The sequence below is a fragment of the Chrysochloris asiatica genome, unplaced genomic scaffold, assembly GCF_000296735.1.
Source record: "Chrysochloris asiatica unplaced genomic scaffold, ChrAsi1.0 scaffold00014, whole genome shotgun sequence".
Lineage (NCBI taxonomy): Eukaryota > Metazoa > Chordata > Mammalia > Afrosoricida > Chrysochloridae > Chrysochloris > Chrysochloris asiatica.
In genome coordinates, this window is record NW_006408532.1 from 10,371,255 (window position 1) to 10,392,007 (window position 20,753).

Sequence of the window (20,753 nt, forward strand, 5' to 3'; positions counted from 1 at the left end):
GGTGAGCTTGAACCACCAACCTTGCAGTTCAAACTGACCTTGCAGTCCAGTGCATTAACCGGCAGCACCACACAAGGACTTCATAGCCATCACATTGTTGTTGATGTTAAATGCTATTGAGTCGATTCCAACCCCTAGCGACTTTGTATAGGGTGTCCAAGGAGTAGCTGGCAAGCTTGAACTGCCAACTTCGCAGTTCAAACGACTTTACAGTCCAGCACATTAACCCACAGTGCCACACCAGGACTACTTAGCTATCACATTAGGGGTGAGTTCATTAAATGATTGACCAAATATAACAGGCTAATTTTTAAGTTGATCATTTTATAGGGCCTGCAAATAATGTTGTTGTAAATTTTGGCAGAAAAAAGATTCCCCACCCCTGCTCTAATAGGTAGAGTAATTTCAAACCTGCAGTTTGAAAATCCACTATCTGCTTCCTTGTGTGTAGTTTAAATGTCTGCAGGATAATTTGCTAGAACTGGAATTGCTGGATTGGAGGTTATATGCATTGAAAATTTGCCAGATTATCCTCTATAAAAATTATACAGATTTATGAAAGTACTTGTTTGCCTTCACCCCCGTGAACAGAATGAGGGGGCTTCAATAAGTTTGTGGAAAAACTGATTATCTGTTAATTCCATTTTTCCATAAACATTTTGAAGCCCCTCACATGATTAAGTCTTTTAAAAACACCTTTATCAATTTTATTGGCAAAGAATAAAATCTCATACTTAATGTGCATGTGTGTCATATTTTAAGTTATCCCTCTACCATTTAATAAATTCATCTTTCCTGCATATTTGAAATATACCAATTCAGTGTATTTGAGTCTATTGCTCTACTGTGTGTTCTAGTCCATTGATCTATTTATTATAATATTGTTTTAATTGCTATAGCTTTATAATAACATTTTTAATATCTGGTAGGGCTAGCCCCTTCTTAAACTTCTTAGCATTTTTCTGGATCTTCTAACACATTCAGTTTTACTATGTGAACATATATACAGTTCCTTTTAAAAATGTGATTTATCTGGTGTTTTCTTCATTTGTCTCAATGTCTTCTAGCTAAAATCCTTATTGCCATTATTTGATGATTTCCATCATTGCGGATGTCTTTAGTACCGGCTCTGATTGGTAGCACAGACAGCACAGTTTGTTGTTGCTGTGTGATTTGAGATCATCCTTATCAGTCAGCTAACTTTTGGGGCATTGTTTTTATCCTAAATGTTGGGCTAGGTAGTTCCATTGTGTAGGATATACTCTAGTGTGATGGGGCCTTTTGAAAGAGCCTTCAATCAGCAAGGGTACCATTTTAGTTAATCAACTCCAGTGTGTACCCATCATAGGGGTGGTAATTTTTTGAAACTAACAACTTGCTTCCCATTTGTGCAAGTTGTACTATGCCAGGGTAGTTATTTGAAGTTTATATTGAACAGGTTCATGGTTTCTTGTCCCTTGAATTGTTGATTCAGTATTCTTGGAACAGATGCAGATAGGCATAATCTATTTTGTCAAGTCATTAGCTAATGGATGGTCTAAAATACTGTGAAGAGAGAGTGGAGGCTGTATGTGGGATACATGATTTGCAGAATTTTAGATTCATCCAATGAGGAAATCAAGCCCTTTGTCTGAAAGCTGGAAGTGTTTCAGGTGGGTTCTTTTCAGTCCAGGTAGAGCATAAGGAACACTTTTTATCCAGCAGTATCTACCGTCAGACAACTCATCAAGCTTTGCTCCCTCCTGAGCACCTAGAGATTTCTCAGCTCAGAGGGTTATTTAGGCAGACAATTTGTGTTAAGTTCCTCACCGGGAGGGCCACAGTTGAGGGGGCAGAGTGAAACAACATCAGAATAGATAAGTATTCCAGGTGTGTGGGGGACAGTGTGGTTTGGCGTTTTTAAAAAAGCTTCTCACATAGCAGAGCTTTTATACAATCCTTTTTGGACTTCTAAGGGGAAATTTTAAGGTTGGTAGGAGGGGCAGGTCAGGGTTGAATAAGTTAATTCTTATTTTCAAATTAGCTAATCTTTAAAAAAGAAACATAACTGAATTTGGAAGATTCTTTTGTAAATTCCCAGAGGATTTCTTTCTGCCTCCACCCTCATGGGTTTTGTTTACCACTTTCCTCCTGCTCCTGACTGGTTAGTCGTCCCAGGGTCACCAGCTAGGACCCAAAGCAGAGGACTCTGGGAATTTTGAAATAGCCAAATTGAGTCATTGTTATTTCTTAGGAGACTTGTTGTTTTTAAATGCTGTCGAGTCAATTCCGACCCATAGCAACCCTGTATAGGGTTCCCAAGGAACATCTGGTGAGCTTGAACCGCCGACCTTGTAGTCAAACAGCTTTGCAGTCTGGCGCATGAACCCATAGCGCCACACCAGGACTCCTTCGGAGACTTAACAGTCTTTAAAATCTTAAAAGATCTTGGGGTTTGATTTTATTTCTGATGTTCTTTCAAAGTTTGTGATCTCTGCCAGCCTAGTAGACTTTTTCTCTATCAGCCCCTATCTAATAATTCTTTTCTGGTTCTTTTTGCCTAACCTCCTTTACTACTATGATGTGCCACTGTCAAGTTCCATAAGTCCTTATAGCCCCTGATAATCTTTTTCTTGAAAGAGATGCAGTTGACTTTTAGTTTTCATGATCTGTTGAAGTGACAGGGTTAGGTTGACAGACTGGGATCTAGACTTAGCCTTTAGCAGAGGTGGCAGGTATCCTGTTGAAAGCCCCCTAAAACAGAGTTAATTTTTCCTTGTAGATTATGTACTCCTGGATGTTTGCCTTCTTGCTGGCATGTGAGAAGCCCTCAGGAGACCATCACTTTCTGGCCAAGTGGTGTCTAGTGTCCAAGGTGGTACTTCAGGGTCTGAGGGAGCCGAAGGTTGCATAAATCTAAGCTCAGTTGAGCCTATAGATCTGACTGTCAGGAGGACAGCAGTTTCTGTGAATTTGCCTGGCAAGTCTTATCTTTCAGGCCTCTAACGTGATTAGAAAGAGCCAGTCGCCCTGGCTGAGTGCCGTACATGTTTTTGTAGCTGGGTGCATAGCATAATGACATGCCATTCATAGCATTGATTTCACTTTCTTTTCTGAACATGCCACAAATTCCTGATGAAGATTGGTCAGGTCATTGGCATAAAGCTACTCAGAACCTAGAACTAATCAGGAGGCCAACATACTTGACTGTTGAAGAGGGCTGTGAAGTGAATATGCAGTGCATTTAAGAGAGAGTAGTTTTAATATTTAATAAGTTTCAGTATGTAAATTTTATGGTGAAAGATAAACTGAGTCACAGGGTCTATAAATTAAATTGTTGAAAAGGATAAAGTTTGCCATTCAATGAAACCTCCCATAACTCTGAAATCTCAAACAGAGCAGACTAAGAGGAATCAAATGAGAGCAAGAACAAATTTTGCACAAACTAGGAGTCATTAGTGTGCCGCAAGAGCATGATCGAAGAGACTTCATTTTCAGGACTGGGAGCATTCCTCTCTAGCCACCTCTACTTGATGGGGCGTAATTGGGTAATGAGCCTTTGCCCCTAGGTTAACCTGCCTCAGGATCCCAGTCAGCAAAATGGACACTTTAGCCTTGTAATGATTTCTCAGGTGGGAAGGGTGCTCTAATTCTAGGGAAGGTCTTGGAATGACTTTTCTCGCTTCCTTTTACTCCTTGGTGTGGAACATTACTTGAGCTAACCTGAGACAAGAGGTGGTTGGAGTGTTTACAGTCTGCAGTGAAGTAACTGGATGACTAACAGCAGGACTGATTAGGAACTGTCCCCATGTGCCATTCAGTTTTCTTTGTGAACTGCACTTATATTGGTGCTAACACCGAGGAAAGTGATGTGTACGTGATTGTGTGGGTATGTCTACGGGGCCACCATCTTTGCATGAGAAGCAGGTTCCCCAGAGCAAGAGAATCTTTTTGGACCAGTGTTGGGTTTCTTGTAATTTTATTTTAGTAGAATTATTATAAAAAGATTATAGCAACAAAGTCTGCTATTGTCTGATTTTAAAAAAATTCATTTACATCCCCAAGCAAAATCAAAAGGAAGAAAGAAAAATCTCCTTGCTAATGAATCCTATTTACCCTCATAAGGATTATAGGTGGGATCAACTTTGTGTATTTTGTCATTATTCCCTTGCAGAAATATTCTTGTTAATATTGTTGCTGGTGCATGCCTTTGAATTGGCTCCAAATCACAGCAACCTTGTATCGGGTTTCTGAGGAGCAGCTGGTGAGTTTGAACCACTGACAAAACTGACTTTGCGGTCCTATATCCTATAGTGCCACACCAGGACTCTCTTAGTAATATTGTTGTTGTTAAGTGCTGTGGAGTCCGTTACCTACTCATACAAAAAGTAATAGAGATTAACATAACCAACAGCCAAGAGCCTTGGCCCAACTTTTAACACATCCACTTTGCCTATCTTTGCAGTTGGATCAATCCTTCTGACACATCTAGTTGTGATGTTAAGTGTCATTTCTACTTTCTGAGATCTTTGGCTGCTCTTTGTGAGCCAGTAGATTCAGTTTGAGTCTGGAGTCAGGCATTCTGTGTGGGTTTTAATCTGGAATTGTTTTCTGGTAAGGAAACATTTCCTCACCACATCACGTTGTTTCCTTCTGCCAGCCTGCTTCTTTCTTGTCTTCCCCATCTGAATTGTATGCACATGAGGTCCTCACCTGCTGGCCTTCAGAGACTCTGTTTTCAAGGTCTGTGTAACTTGCCTGTGATGGAAAGGCTGTCTGGTCTTCTGTTGTGACAGCGATACTTCTACTCTTGACCTTGAGAGTGAAGGCAGGCAGGCAGTCTATAGGGACATACCTTGGGATTCAAGTTTTCACCTCTGATACCTCTCACTTGACCCAGTCAAGGGAGATTTTTATGTTCACTTAGTGATTTTCCTTTTATGATCACTGTTTCATTCTAGGTTATCCTTCCTTCCTTGTTAAGTGCCGTCGAGTCGGTTCCGACACACAGCCACCCTGTTTAGGGTTTCTAAGGCTTCAAATCTTTATGGGACCAGAAAGCCTCATCTTTGCCCTGCAGAGCGGTTAGCAGGCTCAAACCATGAACCTTGCTTATTGTATGTAGCCACTATGCTCCCCATCCACTTATAAAATATAAATAAAATTGTTTTATTTTCTAATCAGCAAAGAAGGATTAAGTTCTACTATCCATTATTTGGAGTCTTGGTGTGGCACTGTAGGTTAATGGACTGGACTAATGCAAGGTTGATTTGGACTGCAAGGTTGGCGGTTCAAGTTCACCAGCTGCTTTTCGGAAACTATACAACGTCTCTATGAACCAGAGCCGACTTGACAATAACAACAATCCATTAATTAAGGAACTTAAGTAGCAAAAGTGCTTAACTGATAACCTGGCAGTTTGAACCCACCCAGAAGATCTGAGAAAGAAAGACCAGGCTGTCTCCTTCTCTGTAGATTACAACCAAGAAATCCCAATAAGGCAGCCCTATGAATCGGGCTGCGAACCTTAAGGTCAGTGGTTCGAAACTACCAGCTGCTCCGTGGGAGAAAGATGAGGCTTTCTACTCCCATAAAGATTTACACCCTCGGAAACCCTGTACAGGGTCGCTACGGGACTTAGGCCAACAACAACAACAACTCTGGTTAATGTGCCAGGCTGCAAAGTCGCTTTGAACCATAAGGTGGCGGTTGAAGCTCACCAGTTGCTCCTCAGAAACCCCTATACAAGGTCGCTTTGGGTTGGAACCGACTTGACAGCACTTAACAACACTCTGTCACTTGGTGTGTCTGTGAGTTGGAATGAACTCAACAGTGCCCAGTAACAACAACAACCCATTTATTTAATCAGCTATTGAATGTTATGTGTGCATTTTCTATTCTCAACATTGAGGATTCAGGATTTTCAAAAGACACCTAGGGCTCTGCTCTCATAAGCGTACAGTCTAGTGGGAGAAGCCAGACAACAAGCAAATAATGAGACTATCTGCTAGTGCTAAGTACAATGCAGAGAAATAAGGCAGGTGGTAAAGCAACAGGTGCAAAGACCCTGAGGCATTTTATTGTGTCTTTCTGCTTTAGCAAGTAAATTACAGCACATGTAATAGAAAGACAGTGTAAGTGCTTTTCTAAACACTCCTGCGTAGAGCACTGTTTATCTGGGATTTGCTATAAATTAAATGAAGCCTCAGTGAAACTGGTATATTGAAATTGTGTGAACTCACATCTGGACTGTGGACTGAAAGCTGTTCCCTATTTTCCTCAGCTCTATGTCTCCTCAGAGAGCCGCTTCAACACTTTGGCCGAGTTGGTTCATCACCATTCAACAGTGGCAGATGGGCTGATTACCACTCTCCATTATCCAGCCCCCAAGCGCAACAAGCCCACTGTCTATGGTGTGTCCCCCAACTATGACAAGTGGGAGATGGAGCGTACAGACATCACCATGAAGCACAAGCTAGGAGGAGGCCAGTATGGGGAGGTGTATGAAGGAGTGTGGAAGAAATACAGCCTGACTGTGGCAGTGAAGACCTTGAAGGTAAGCCTGGGCACTGCCCGCTTAGGGTACGTAGTTAGAACCACCACTGTCAGCGGTGCCTCAAACATGGTTAATTGTCTGCCGGTGTTCAGTAATGTACCTTTCCAGGGGTAAATTGTTGTTGTTACGTTGTTAGTGCCATTGAGTCAGTTGTGATTCAGAATTAGTGCCTGGTAATTGACTCTTTTAGAGTCCTGGTGTGGCACTGTGGGCTAATGTGTCAGACTGCAAAGTTATTTGAACTACAAGGTCGGTGTTGGTTCAAGCTCACCAGCGGCACCTTGGAAACCCTCTAGAGGCTTGCTATGTGTTGGAACTGACTCGACAGCACTTAACAACATCAACAACAATTGACTCTAATTGCAAACATTGCTCTGTCTCTTTGTACAGGTCGAATCATTCACACGGCTTTTAGTGTGTTTCTGCATACGGTGAGAGCCGAGAAATGCTATGATGTTTTGGTATAAAGAAATTAGTTATTTGGAGATGTTTTTTCATTCTTTGTGAGGATTCTTTAAAGCCATGGGTTTCCGCTCTATTATGTGACACAAAGATTGCTTCCTGTTGAGAATTAAGATACAAAATTGCTTTCTGCATTTTGAAAAATACAAGGTTTAACTAAAATGCATTTGATTTTCTGGCATATTTGAAACGTAAATGAATGAGGTGTTCCAAGCAGGTTCAACTTCTGCATCACATGTGTGTTCAGACTTCTAGAAATGAGATGTGGACAATACCCCATTAGAAATGCCTTAAGGAAACTAGCTTTCTACTAATGCAGATACTGCTCATTCTTTCTTATTAATTGCAATTATGGTTTCAGGTGGCTTTTATTTGTTTGTTGTTTTCTTTTGAAGGTCTTTGAAACCCTTAGAACAGTTCTTTCAAGGGAAGGAAATTCTAATTTTCAACCATCTGCCTTCTTCAAAATGTGGTTTGTGCTTTTTGCTTATGGCAAGAGTGTCCCCTAGTGTTGATCTGCATTATTTCCTCTTCTGAATTAAGTCTGATTACATTGACCTGGTAGCTCTTAGAAAAGAGGGGGAAAGGGAAAGAAACATCCACTACTGGGAAAAATGCACCCAAGTTCTTGAAAGTCAGGCAAATACCCTGAAACTGGTACAGCCCAAATCCTTTCCATTCTAGAGATTCTATTGCTTACCTCATTCCTTCAGTTATAGATTCAGTAATAGGAGAAATGATGCTTTCTGGCTGATGGAAAATGACTGCATTGGAAGTGTAAAATGGTAGCCTCAGAGGTCCTCTAACTTCACGAGGAGGGAACCGAATCAAAACACTAGCAGCCTCAGTATGAGGCCAGAACTAGTTTTTTATGAGGTGGAGGTTAGGCATACTGTTTTCCAACCTATTTACAGACTCTCATACCAGCCATCCCTCCCATGGCACACTATGTCTCTGCTGGGCTCAGTAATCTGTTGGCAGTGGCCACACAGTGCTCACAGACCATACTTACAGTCATGGATTCACTGGGGGAAGCAACAGGTTACAACTTGGAATCCAGATCAACTTGGAAATAATAGAAATTCAATCCTTTTGATCAGGACAGCTTCTTTTCAGCTTTTGTTGCTGGGCCTTTCTCAGGCCTTGCTGCCTCCAGACCCTGCTTAGGCAAGGGTTATAACTCTAAGCAAGCCCCACCATAGCAGTCTCCTGCCCGTCTCCTGGTTCCTGCTGTCTCATGCTACTGCTGCACCATCTCTTACTTTCTTCAGTATTGCGATTCCTTTCTCTTTCTATCAGGAAAGCTGGCTTTGTAGCAAATTCCTTATCAATTTCAAGGCATGTCCTCCCTACCCACAGCAAGAGCATGATCTAACCAAAACCCTATAAGGGGTCCATGCATCTTATTTGCATAGTTTCAGCCAGCCATTTAATGGAAGTTAAAAAGCCATATAAAAATGATTGATTGCACTGCAAGGGGAAATACCACCTATTTCAATACTAGAAACCAAAATCAAAGTGGCTTCCTGACACTCATATTGAATGCATCTGTTAGAATGTCATTGAGGTGGGACAGATGCTTGTTGAGGGGATATGTGGCTTGGCTTGGGGTCATCTTGAGAGATCTTGAACAATTTCCAGGTAGGAATTTGATAAAAGTTTGATTTATTGAGGTTTTTCCTTCTGTTTGCCAGGCCTTGGGCAAAACTGGGATTATGAAAATGAATTAAACAGAGTTCTTCACCTCAGGCAGTTGATAGTCTAGGTAGTTGGAGAAATAGACAACTGTATCAACAATTACAGTGCATTATGCTATGCATAACGGAACCGACTCGTCAGCACTTCACAATAACAACGTGCTAAGTTTGGCATTAGAACTGGGCACTAGAAAGGGATGAATGAAGGAGGGACTAGTGAACTCTACTTGGCTGGGAGAAAACATTAGGGACTCATGAGCTAGGGCCTCTGTGAAGGAACAGGAGTTGATCAAGGGACTGGGTGGGGCAAGGGAAGAAAATCTGGAATGGCTAAGAAGGGCCTGAAAAATCACAGAGGACAGTGAACACCAGCTAAGGAGCTGGGATTGTATCCTGGAGGAGATGGGAGCCATTGAAGGGTTTGATGCACAGGAATAACTTGATTAGGTTTGAGTTTCACAAAGATCACTACTTTGGAGAGCGTTTGTCGCTAATACTGTAATCTCTCACCAATATTGGTTACCTGTGGTTGTGATGTAACAGTTAATTTATGCTTGTACACCAAGTTTTTTTAATCAGTTACTGTCTTTTTACATGTCTGCACTTTAAATCAATGTCCTTAAATAAAAGAACAGGAAGAACAAAACCCCATCGCCTTACCTCTCACAGATCTTGCAAGTGCAAGAAGATGGCATTGGCTTGTGTTGCAGTTTCTTGGGCTGACACAGGGCTGAGGACCAGATCCCGAAAAAGGTGGCCATGACTAGTTTGATGAACTGTTAAAGGCCTAGGCATTACCGATGTATTTGCTAAGATCTGTACAAAAGTATAATAGATGCTAAATTTCAATCCAGTCAAATTTTAAAAAGTTTGCACAATCTGAAATTTGCTACAGTGTTTTCTAAATAGCTGAAGAGGGAAGTTACAGAAAAGGAAACCCTACTGGAGCTCAGTGGTTGGTGGTAGTGGTTTTCTTATACCATTGAATGTCAGAATGGTCTGAAAGTGGGTGCCTTTTAGAATATTCTTTAATGATTATATATTTCATTATATTTTAAATTATTTTCCCCAACCCCATAGTCACAGGATCCTTAATTTAATGGTCCCACAGGTTTGCTAGGTCCCACAGGTTTGCTAAGATTTCAAGAGATAGTTGAACAGACACTAAATCTTTACGGGAGCAGAAAACTTTGTCTTTCTACCACAGAGCGACTGGCAGTTTGAACTGCTGACTGATCTTTACCATGGTTCCTTAACCTTAAGAGAAGGTTACTAATATTATCTCCATTTTAAGGTTGAAGAAGCTTTAAACAGAGATTACATGATTGATCTGAAATTACAGGGTTAGGAGCAGCAGAGCCAAGATTCAAACAGACACCTGCTTCAAAGTCCGCCTCTTTTTTTTTTTTTTTTTTAATTAAAATTTAATTTTTGCTCTTCAAACACCATGAAAAATATACATAAATCACAATTATACATCTTTAAAATTCACTTTTCCCCCCTTCTCTCTCATTCATTTCCTTTCACAACCATTGATCTACCTTTCTCTTCAAAACACCTTGAAAAACCCTTCAGCTCTGGCCCACCCTTAATTGTTCAGCAGTTCTCACTGAGCCCTTCTTTGTACTGAACATCTCACAAATCTTCTGTCACTTCTCTTTTCTCTCTGTTTTATATTGTAGACCCTTCAAAGGGTAGACAAAGGAAAGAAACCAAGTATCAGAGCCAGAAGCCTCTTTAACCAGCAGGGGGAGCAAGGCCCCACTGATAACCGAGACTCCAAATTGAACCAATAAGCAGCATTGGTTCTTACACTTTCAGAGCATTAAAACCTAAGATGTTAATTGTTGTGTGCTATTAAATTGGTTCTGACTCAGAACAATCCTGTATAGGGTTTCCAAAGCTGTAAATTTTTATGAGAGCAGAAAGCCTCATCTTTCTCCTGCAGAGAAGCTGATGTATTTGAACTGTTGACCTTGGGTAAGCAACCCAATATGTAACCCACTATGCTACTAGGGCAAATGAGAGCATTAGACTGACTGTTGCAGCTGGGAAACTGGAATTATAGCAGAGGCCCATTGATTTGTAACTGCTAGTTTGAATTTTGACAGTATTCAACAAGACCTAGGCTAAACTTTGCCTTTGTGCTGTCTAGGTAAAGGCAAAATATGCTTACGAGAAGCAGCTCTCAAGTACAAGAAATCTGTTTTTAAATGAATATATTCCAAGAGTTTGTAAGTCAGTTTATTTTTAAAGGAGTTCTGAAGGCGCTGTAGGATAAGCACTGGACTGCTAACCACAAGACTGATGGCTCAAATCCACCATCTGATTCCATAGGAGAAAGATGAGGCTGTCTTCTCCCATAAAGATTTACAGTCTCAGAAAACCTATATAGGGTTTGCCGTGAGTTGGAATTGGGAGCACTCCATAGGGCTGGGAACCACGAGCTTGGGAGTTTGCGCCCAGCAGCCGCTCTGCAGGAGTAAGATGAGACTTTCTGCTTCCGCAAAATGATTTAAAGCCTCGGAAACCCTAAACAGGGTTGCTATGAGTTGAAACAAACTCCACTTCACTTCACAGCAACAACAACATGAGTTGGAATTGACTCGATGGTGGTGAGTTTAGTTTTTTGTTGTTGTTGTTGTATGGTTATAATTCATAGAATTTAGAAAAGAGTCCTGGCGTGGTGCTATAGGATGTTAACTGAAGGGCTGGTGTTCAATCCCACAAGCTTTGGAAACATTATACAGCACTGCTATGAGTCAGAACTGTCTTGGCAGCACTTAGCAACAAAAACATATGTCCCAGGAGTGCTGATGGCACTGTAGGATAAGCACCGGACTGCCAGCTACAAGTTCAGCAGTTCAAACCCATCAGCTGTGCCACAGGAGGAAGATGAGACTTTCTTTTCCCGTAGAGCTTCATAGGTTTGCTATGAGTTGGAACCAACTCGACAGCACCTAATAGCACCACCTCTGTGTATCCTAGTTCTGACATCAAGATAAACTCATGAGCTAATAAAATTAACATGAAAGTAGTGGAAAGTAACACTGTTGTAAATTTTATATACTTTTCAAGCAAGTAAGATCTGTAATAGTACCATCCCATCCTTCAGTCTTTTCTTTCTTTTCTTGTGTATTGGTTGAAGGTTTACAGAGCAGTTCCTTGTTAGTATAATGCTGCAACTGTTCTTGAATTATCTTTAGCAAAATTGTACTTGTGTGTGATATTAATGATATTGTCGATAATTTCCACATTGTTGGATCACCTTTTTTTGGAATGGGTATGAATATGGATCTTTTCAAGTTGTTTGGCGTAGATAACTGCACACCTCTAGACTTGCATCTCTTTATTGAAACATTTTAATTAGTATTCCATCAATCCTGGAACCTTGTTTTTTTTGCCAATTCCTTTAGTGCTGCTTGGACCTCTTTTTTTTTTTTTTTCATTTTTTTGGACTTCTTCCTTCAGTACCATCGACTTTAGATTTTATGTTGCTTCCTAAAATTGTTGAACATTGGTGACCAATTCCTTTTGATAAAGTGCCTCTGTGTGTTCTTTCCATCTTTTGTTGCTTCCTGTGTCATTCATTCATTTGCTCGTAGAAGTCTTCAAAAGTACATTTGAGGCTTGGATTTTTTTCAGCTGGAGAAATGTTGAGCATTTTCTTCCTTTTTAACTGGTTTTCTAACTTCATATCTTTGCACATTCTGTTATGATACTTGACTTTTTTTGTCTAGCTGCCCTTTAAAATCTTATATTCAGCTCTTTGACTACATCATTTCTTCCTTTCACTTTTGCTACTCTGCAGTCAAAAATTAAGCTTCAGAGTCTCTTCTAACACCCATTTTAGCCTTTTCTTTCTTTACTGACTTTTTAATGACCATTTAATTTCTTATGTATGATGTCATTGATGTCATCCCACAGCTTGGTCTAGTCTTTGGTCATTATTTCTTGTTCAGTGCATCACATCTGTTCTTGAGATGGTCTCTAATTTCAGGTGGGATAAATGTGGCACCTACCACCCCTCCCCACAGAACTCTCACTCTACTGTGTTCAGTAATTCATTGCAGTGGCCACACAGTATTTAGACAACATACTCACAGTTCTAGGTTTATTAGAGAAGTTAACAGGCTCAGGGCTAGAAATGCTCATGGTACAGTTTCAATCAGAACAGCCTCTCCTCAGACATGCCCACAGGCAGGCCTCTCTCTATCCAACCAATATTACAAAGCTCTTTTAAGGCTGCTGATAAATGCCCACAGGAAACACTGCTGCACCATAAACCTCATCTTGAAAGCATTTGACTCTAGCTACATGGGTCAGTAAACCTAGCTCCACCTAATTAAATGCCTGGAGGCACCCCACTCTGCAAGCAAGCCTCCTGCCCAAATTTACTCAGCTTTACTTGCTCCTTGGGCAGGGAAGCTGTGGTTCTTGGTATTGCTGCTTTTGTAACTTCTTCAGTGTTAGAGCTTTCTGTTTCTGAGTCGAGGAGGTTCACTGCACAGGGATCTCGGGTCCCAAAGGATGCACTCCACTCCTGACTCTTCTTCTTTGATGATAATGAGATTTTCCATTCTGCTTCTGATGGCTTATTTTAATCCCAGCAGGATGGTAACATTGACCAATACCTTCATTAGATTTCCAGGTGTTTTCAACCACAGTTCTGTTCACAGTACTCACAGATAAGTCATGTAGCACATCAGCATCTTCCCCCACTTTCTTTTACCCATGTCTATCAGAAATAAATTGTTTGGTGGGAGTTGTGGGAGTTTACAGAGCCTCTGGCTAGAAAAGATTAGCTAACTCATTACACTGCAGTACTCAAGGTATTGTAGTTTGGCGTCCATGAACTTGCTTTAATTTTCTTCAGCTTCATCTTGAATTTGCAGATGAGCAATTGAGGTTTCATAGTCAGCCCTTGGCCTTATGATGACTGATGATGTGGAGTTTCTCTATCATCTCTTTTCACAGATGTAGTCATTCTGATTCTTGTGTGTTCTATCTGATGAGGTCTCTGTGTGTAGACATTGTTAATGTTATTTAAAAAGTTATTTGTAATGAATTAAGTCATTGTGAAATTCTGTCATGTGATCTTCCAGCATTGCTTCTATCACCAAGGCCATATTTTCCAACTACAGTTACCAACTTTGGCATTCCAGTCACCGATAATTATCAGTGCATCTTGATTGTGAGTTTGATCGATATTATAGTGATAGCACTATATTTCAGGATAGATCTTGAAATAGACTAGGAAGAAGGAAGAGGCAGTCCACTTCTAAAAAAAAACCACTGAAAACTTTATGAATAGCAGCTGCACATTGTCTGATAGAATGCCAGAAGATGAACCCCTTAGGTTTGAGGGCATTTGTGTAAATTCCAGGATTTTGCTTATGCAAATGGTGCTGTAGGACTTAACCTTGTTTGCCCCCATGTGAGAGTATCCTGGTGGGTCGACTCAGAGTGGAACTCCTGGATCAGGAACATTTATGGATTTGATCAGTACTCCCAAAATGCCTTCCAAGGAATTCTTAGAGAAAGTGTGACTTTGCTCTCCCCTCACCAACACTATGTGTTTTTGTTCCTAGAAAATTGATTTTATTGGAAAGCTCTGGTAGCGTAGTGGTTACGAATCAGGCTGCGAACCACAAGGTCAGCAGTTCGAAACTACCAGCTGTTCCACGAGAGAAAGATGAGGCTTTCTGTTCCTGTAAAGATTTACACCCTTGGAAACCCTGTTCAGAGTCGCTATGACATGGAACCGACTCCACGGCACATAACCACCAGCACCAGAAAGGAACAGAGAGGAAGAGCTTTGTGGCAGCATTACTAACTTTAAATGACCATGGTGGTTCTCTGACTTTACAAGGGGAGACTGTACATAGGGAGGGAGAGATGCCTGCTGTTGTCATGTGGCACTTTGCAAGATGCTTTGCAGTGACTTCCCTTTTGGTCATGGAGGTAGGCACGTTGCACTATTCAGAGACGAGTTTCTGGGGTTCCTCTATGACATTATTTCTTGTGAACTTGTAACTTGAGCTTTAGGTCCCACATCTGGTTTGTGAGCCCCCTTCCTTACCTAGCTCAGAAACTTGGCACCAGCTCTACAGTGTACTTTTCAACGTGTTGCTCCTGTCCACCCAACCAATGAAGGATGGCTCGTCACATTTTACCTAACATGTGGTTAAAAACCAGAGCAGACGTGGAAACCAATTTTTCTGTCTGTTTATCTAAAGACTGTGAAGAAAGGGAGGATGTGGAGTCATTTTTAAGGACAGTTCTCTTTTTTATAGTGCAAAATATGTACAGTTGAGGCCAATGAACAAAAAAAGATTAAACTGTTTAGAAAATACCTGTGAGACATTGAATCTGGGAGAATTTATCTGTGTGAAGAAACAAAAAAAAGATTAATTAAAGAACCATCCTTTCATTCCGTACAAACAATATGTTCAGTCTACCTTTCAGGAATAGACATCAGCTGTCTTACTATGTAGTGAAAGTGAGTACCACTGACTGAATTTGGCCATATTCTGGGTACCGTACCCATCACTCTTCTTTCTTTGTGAATGGCCTAGATACTTCTGTCTCTCCGTTTTGCAGATGAGAAAACAGATTCAGAAAGGGTAAGTAACTTTCCAAGGTCATTAAGCAACAGAGCTAATTAAGTTCAATGTACTTCACAAGCCCACCCTCTTAACCACTTCGCTGTATCATTCAAACATTTATGTGCATCTGGGTCAGGGCTGTCCATCTTTGCCAGCCATCTCCCATCAACCATGGTTTCAGAAGAGACAAGGTTGAAAACTCAATATGTAATTAATCTGACTTTGCAGTGTTTACTTATTGAATAGAAGAATTCTCTTTGAAAGCATGATGAGAAAACTTTAAATATAAGTAAAGAGATGTAACAGAACAGCATCAGAGACATTGCCAATTAACACAACTACAAACGTAAGTTGCTATTAATAGTTTAAATATATTATAATTGAACTTAGATGCCAGCAGGGGGAGACAAGTTCATACCGATTTTCCGGAAAGAAAAAAATAAGGAATTCGATACACTGTCCATGTGTCTTTCAGTATGTTTGTGTTTCCAGACAGAAAGACAAAAAGTGAAGAGAAATGCCTTTCAGAACTGTATATTTCCTTTTATATATCTACACCCCCTTAAAATTTATAACATGGTTCTTTTAGAAAAAGCTTGGTAGCCTTAAGACCAAATGATGTTTCTGAAATTATATCACTGTGCATGATTTATTATGTGGTGATTTAAAAAACAGACTCCACCTGTCTAGAAAGCTTTGTTTCAGAACTACTTTTGAACATATTGTTGACCAGGCACGATCTGCAAGGCCCCCAGTTCTGTACGTGAGCAGCATGGAATTCCCTGATTCTGGCAGGCCTTCTTTCCAGCCTTTGACATTAGTGTGTCACCTGGTAAATCCAAGCACTCCATGCCAAAAACGGCATGGTCTGCTGAGCATGTTAAGGAGCAGAGAGGATGCAGAAGACTTAAACAGCCAATGAGGGAGCAGCAGGGATGAGTTCTTTTCCTCCCAGACAACGTGATACTGTGACTACCAACGATGTTTAATTGACATGAAGAGCAGCTCACCATTTTGAAAGAGCAATAAATTGTTTCTAAGTTTCAGTCTTACAGAATCCTAAGCTAAGTGATACAAGGCTGACACATATTGTCATTGATCATGCCTCACTTGTAAGCATGATAGACCAAAGCAAGAAAGCTTGAAGTAAAGGTTGCCCTGTCCTCTGTAAGTCTTCTCTACGTAAGGGTTTAGGACTTGGGGCAGGCACAGTGAGTGCTGTAGTAAGAACACTTTAACTCTGTCTCCCAAGGGTTTAGGTGTCATGTGTAGCGGTGGTGGTGATGGTGGTATGCCACCGAGTAGATTCTGACTCACAGCAACCCTGTATAGGATTTCTGAGGCTGTAAATCTTTATGAAAGCAGAAAGCCTCATCTTTTTTCCATGGAACAACTGATAGATTCAAACTACTGACTTTTTGGTTGGTAGCTCAGCTCATAATCCACTACGCTACCTGTGCTCCTTATGTGTAGTGATACACATTTAAAATAAAGTTGATAAAGCTTTCCTCCTCAGGGAGTATCATTTTCAAGAAGGCCAACCCCTGGCTCCTATTCCAACAAGCTTTCTCTTCAGACAAACTCACACTCCGTGCTGAAACTGGGAGGATTCGTATCTTCGCTGTTTGGTTACCTAACCAGGTTCTCACAGCTGAAAAGACCCTATAAATTACCATCCCTTTGCTTCTTGATGGTCAGTTCAAAGGACAGTTTTTGTGTGTGTGTGTGTGTGTTTTTCTTTTTTAAGTGAAAAAGAGGCCTCATGATATCTATCATTAGCCAAAGAAAGGTTCCTGCACAGGACCAGGCTACAGCTTTTGAGACCTTAGCCTAGACTGGGAATAAGTGAGGGAATATAGAAATATAAGTATTATCATAAACGCTCTGGCAATTTGTTAATGTCTTTTTCTCCCCCCCCTTAGTGTTTAGATACTATGAACTTGCTAGAACGTTACAAGTACTGATGATACTTGTGAATCCATTGTTATGGGAGCTGCTAGTGAGAGTGATTTTCATATCTGAGTAATTGACCTGACAGACAGTGGTGATTGCTTCACTAAGAGTCCGATGACACTGCATTCTCAGCAACTCAGCATCTTCTGGTCCTGCCATATTATGAGACATCATTCTTCATTAGTTAGTCAGTATATTTTTTTATCACCAGGGCATAGCTGGTTTCTTTAATCAGAGCTGTTTCATATTCTTCAAGTTATTATTTTTTCTTTAATGTTGGGGGTGTTAGGACTCCTTGGAAAGTAGATATTAGTTGATTTGATGCCAAAGCTAGTCTCAGGGAAAATAGTACCATGTTTGCCTATACATATTTCCTCCACACACTCGCCTCCATCTCAGTTCCACACAGTGGTGCCACCAGAACCAAGTTGCCAACATGTACAGGTCATCTTTGATTTGTTGCCCTAGGTGAGCATTCAGACAGCACAATAGTGGGGGAGAATAGTCTCCGCCATGGGACGATAATCGGATCAGCTGCTACTGAACATGTCCAGGTCCGTGTGGGACCTGGGCGATCGTATGTTGAAGCTCCAGATTGTGTTAATCATTCAAGTCATGCTCTCCCACTTAAACATTTTCCTTGCTGAAGTAATTTCACCCCTTTTTTTCCACAGGAGGACACCATGGAGGTGGAAGAGTTCTTGAAAGAAGCTGCAGTAATGAAAGAGATCAAACACCCTAATCTAGTACAGTTACTCGGTGAGTGTGCAGAGCCCTGAAGAGAGGGACTTTTAATTAAACCCTCAGACGTGAGGCCGATGTTATGAAAGAAGAGATAAGCAGCTGACTGTGTTAAGATTTCTGATGTGGACGTCTTTACCCACAATCAGCCCCTGGTGTGGGTACAGGTCTGTGTGGGATGACGTACCTGTGAGAAGAGACTAAGGAAAGTGTTGCTTTAAATCAGTACCTGAAAGTAGTCAGATAACGCAAATCTCAAATTGGCTTCTTGAAATGTAAGGATTTTTGAGAGTTGTCTCACTCAGGTGATTCTCTAAGTAGATGTAACTATCCAAGTTGATTTGGGGTAGACAGACAATGGTTTACATCATTTAGTATTGGACTTGTTCTTTACTGCTGAACTCAGTGGCAGCACCTCTTACTGTCCAAGTTCATGGGCTTGAAAGAAAGAAAAGAATATGGCTGTGTCCCTCCCAAAGGAGCACAGTCTCAGGACACAAGTGCTTGGAACCATATTAAAGGTTAGATCTAAGACAGAGGAGCATAGTCAAAAATCCATTTCAGAAACCTTTTCCTTTAGGGCCTGTCCTTTCTGATGCTTGTTCAGTTGAGAATCGAGCAGCACGCTGAAGCTCTTGGTGTCTTGTTGTCAGGGGTCTGTACCCGGGAGCCTCCATTCTATATAATCACCGAGTTCATGACCTATGGGAACCTGTTGGATTACCTGAGGGAGTGCAATCGGCAGGAGGTGAATGCTGTGGTGCTACTGTACATGGCCACTCAGATCTCCTCAGCCATGGAGTACCTAGAGAAGAAAAACTTCATCCACAGGTAGGAGCCTGGCAAAGCAGCCCTCCTTACAGAGCCATGGAGCGTGGAAGCCAGGCATCTTTTTTTTTTTTAAATGTTTTATTGTGAATTATATGATAGTTTACATGAGAGAACTTTAGTTTTACATTCATTCCATCGTATATCATTTCATTGCCATGGTTCCAATCCCCTCCATGCATCATCTTCCGACCAAAGGGTATATCCTAGAAACCCGTCCTCTACACTCTCCCCTCCCCACCCCCAGTCTTCGGCCCACAGTCCCTCTCCCTCTCTCCCTTTCTGGATCCAAAGTCCCCAGCCGCTTCATCACCCCACGTCATCGTCTCTGTCTCTGTCTCTATCTCAGGCATCCCTGCTTCTCTGGGTAGGGTCCCGCTCTCAGCTCTTCTCCGTTGATGGTCGCAGAGACCTCCGCTCCTGGACTGGCGAAATAATTACTCCCTTCCTTGCTACAAAACGTCTACCTTTACATTTCCAACCCTCACAGTCAGTCTTGATAACCATTATTCACTACAGTATCGCGAGTTACCCATCTGTATTTCATTTCATCAGCTCCGCCCAGACAGATTGGATAGTACTCACTGGTGATTCTGCCTTCCTCCATGCCCCCTAGCTCTAGGTTCCCTCTTGACAGCTTGTGAGCCAGTCACTTCTTGCCTTTGTAGTCCCCACCCCCCCCAATTTGGGTATCCAATGTCCAAGTTGCCCCTCTCTGTCTACTCTGTGTGTGGAGGGGGTGGGAATGTATCTTGCTGTAAGGATTTGCTGCCTCTTTTGAGTCACTGCATTTGTAGGTATAGGTCAAGTTCATCAGATTGTATCAGATGGTGTTCTTGTGCACATGCCCTTTCTTTCCATCAGCCGGCAGCTCCATTCTCCACTTGTGTCCTCCGTGGCCACGCCACTGACTCTGGGCCCAGGAGTCCCCAGGTCTCCTCACACTGCTTGCCAATCAGGTCCCCCAACTGGGTCCACAGAAGCCCACTGAATATTGTAAGGCTTAGCTCACCACTTCGTTGCTGCCTTTACCCCACTTCTCCCCATCGGTGATGCGTGTGGTCACCAATCAGAGCGTGTATTTACGAGTTTCAGTCTCGGAAGGGGGCCTGAGTTGAGAGGACCCGACCACCTGCCCCGTTGTCTCCTAGAGAAGCGGCCCGTTTGTTCCTGTGGTAACCGTCAAACTACCTCCATTGTTTCGTATTTTTCCTGTAGATCTTTCATTCGAGAAGTATCTTTTGTTCTTCTTGCTGCTCCAGGCTAGTCAGCTTGTCCTTTCAAGTGGAGATTTCTCATCTCTGGTGATCTGGATGTGGTTCTGGTTTCTACCTATAGTTTTATGTATTGCAAAGGCTCCACAGGAAGCCTCGTTCACTGGGTATGCCATAGCCCCATTTTAGGTATTCCAATCAGATATGGGCAGAAGATGGACTTACAAGCCTTCTAGTGTGATGTTTCTGACTATTCCTTTCTCTCCCCCTTCAGTGTCTACTCTATATTATAATGCAAGGGAAACCAAGATTCAAAAAACAGCCAAGCACCTTGACACGATTCCCTCCCCCCATTACAACCATGACTCAATCCCTGTATCTCAGAACCCTGCAGTTCCAAGGCTGTGCATATATCGTCCTTTATCTCTGTCCCGTTTGGCCCATTCACACATGCCCAATTGTTTTCCCATCTGCCCCATTTCACCACTTCCCTCTCCCTCCCTGTAAATTGTCCCCCGCCCCAGCACCCAAGCTCTCCTGAGTCCAATCCCCACCCTGCGCTCTACCCTCCCCCCTTCCCCCCATCCATCACCCACTTCCCAGCAACCAACAAAGACTTCCCCTCTACCCCCCTTTAGTATAATTTCTTTTTCTTAGTCTTTTACAGTAGTGGTCCCATGCAGTATTTCTCTTTTTGTGACTGACTAATTTCACT

At 41.8% G+C, this 20,753-nt stretch overlaps 1 protein-coding gene across 2 annotated transcripts in view; it reads left to right on the top strand.

Annotated features, from left to right (window-relative positions):
- ABL1 (c-abl oncogene 1, non-receptor tyrosine kinase) overlaps positions 1-20,753 on the top strand; it is a 224,015-nt gene that overhangs the window by 181,821 nt on the left and 21,441 nt on the right. For both annotated transcript variants that reach the window (XM_006834881.1, XM_006834882.1), the window contains exons 4-6: positions 6,263-6,535; positions 17,930-18,014; positions 18,650-18,827. In XM_006834881.1, the coding sequence (XP_006834944.1) occupies positions 6,263-6,535; positions 17,930-18,014; positions 18,650-18,827 (536 nt within the window). The remainder of the gene's footprint in view (positions 1-6,262; positions 6,536-17,929; positions 18,015-18,649; positions 18,828-20,753) is intronic.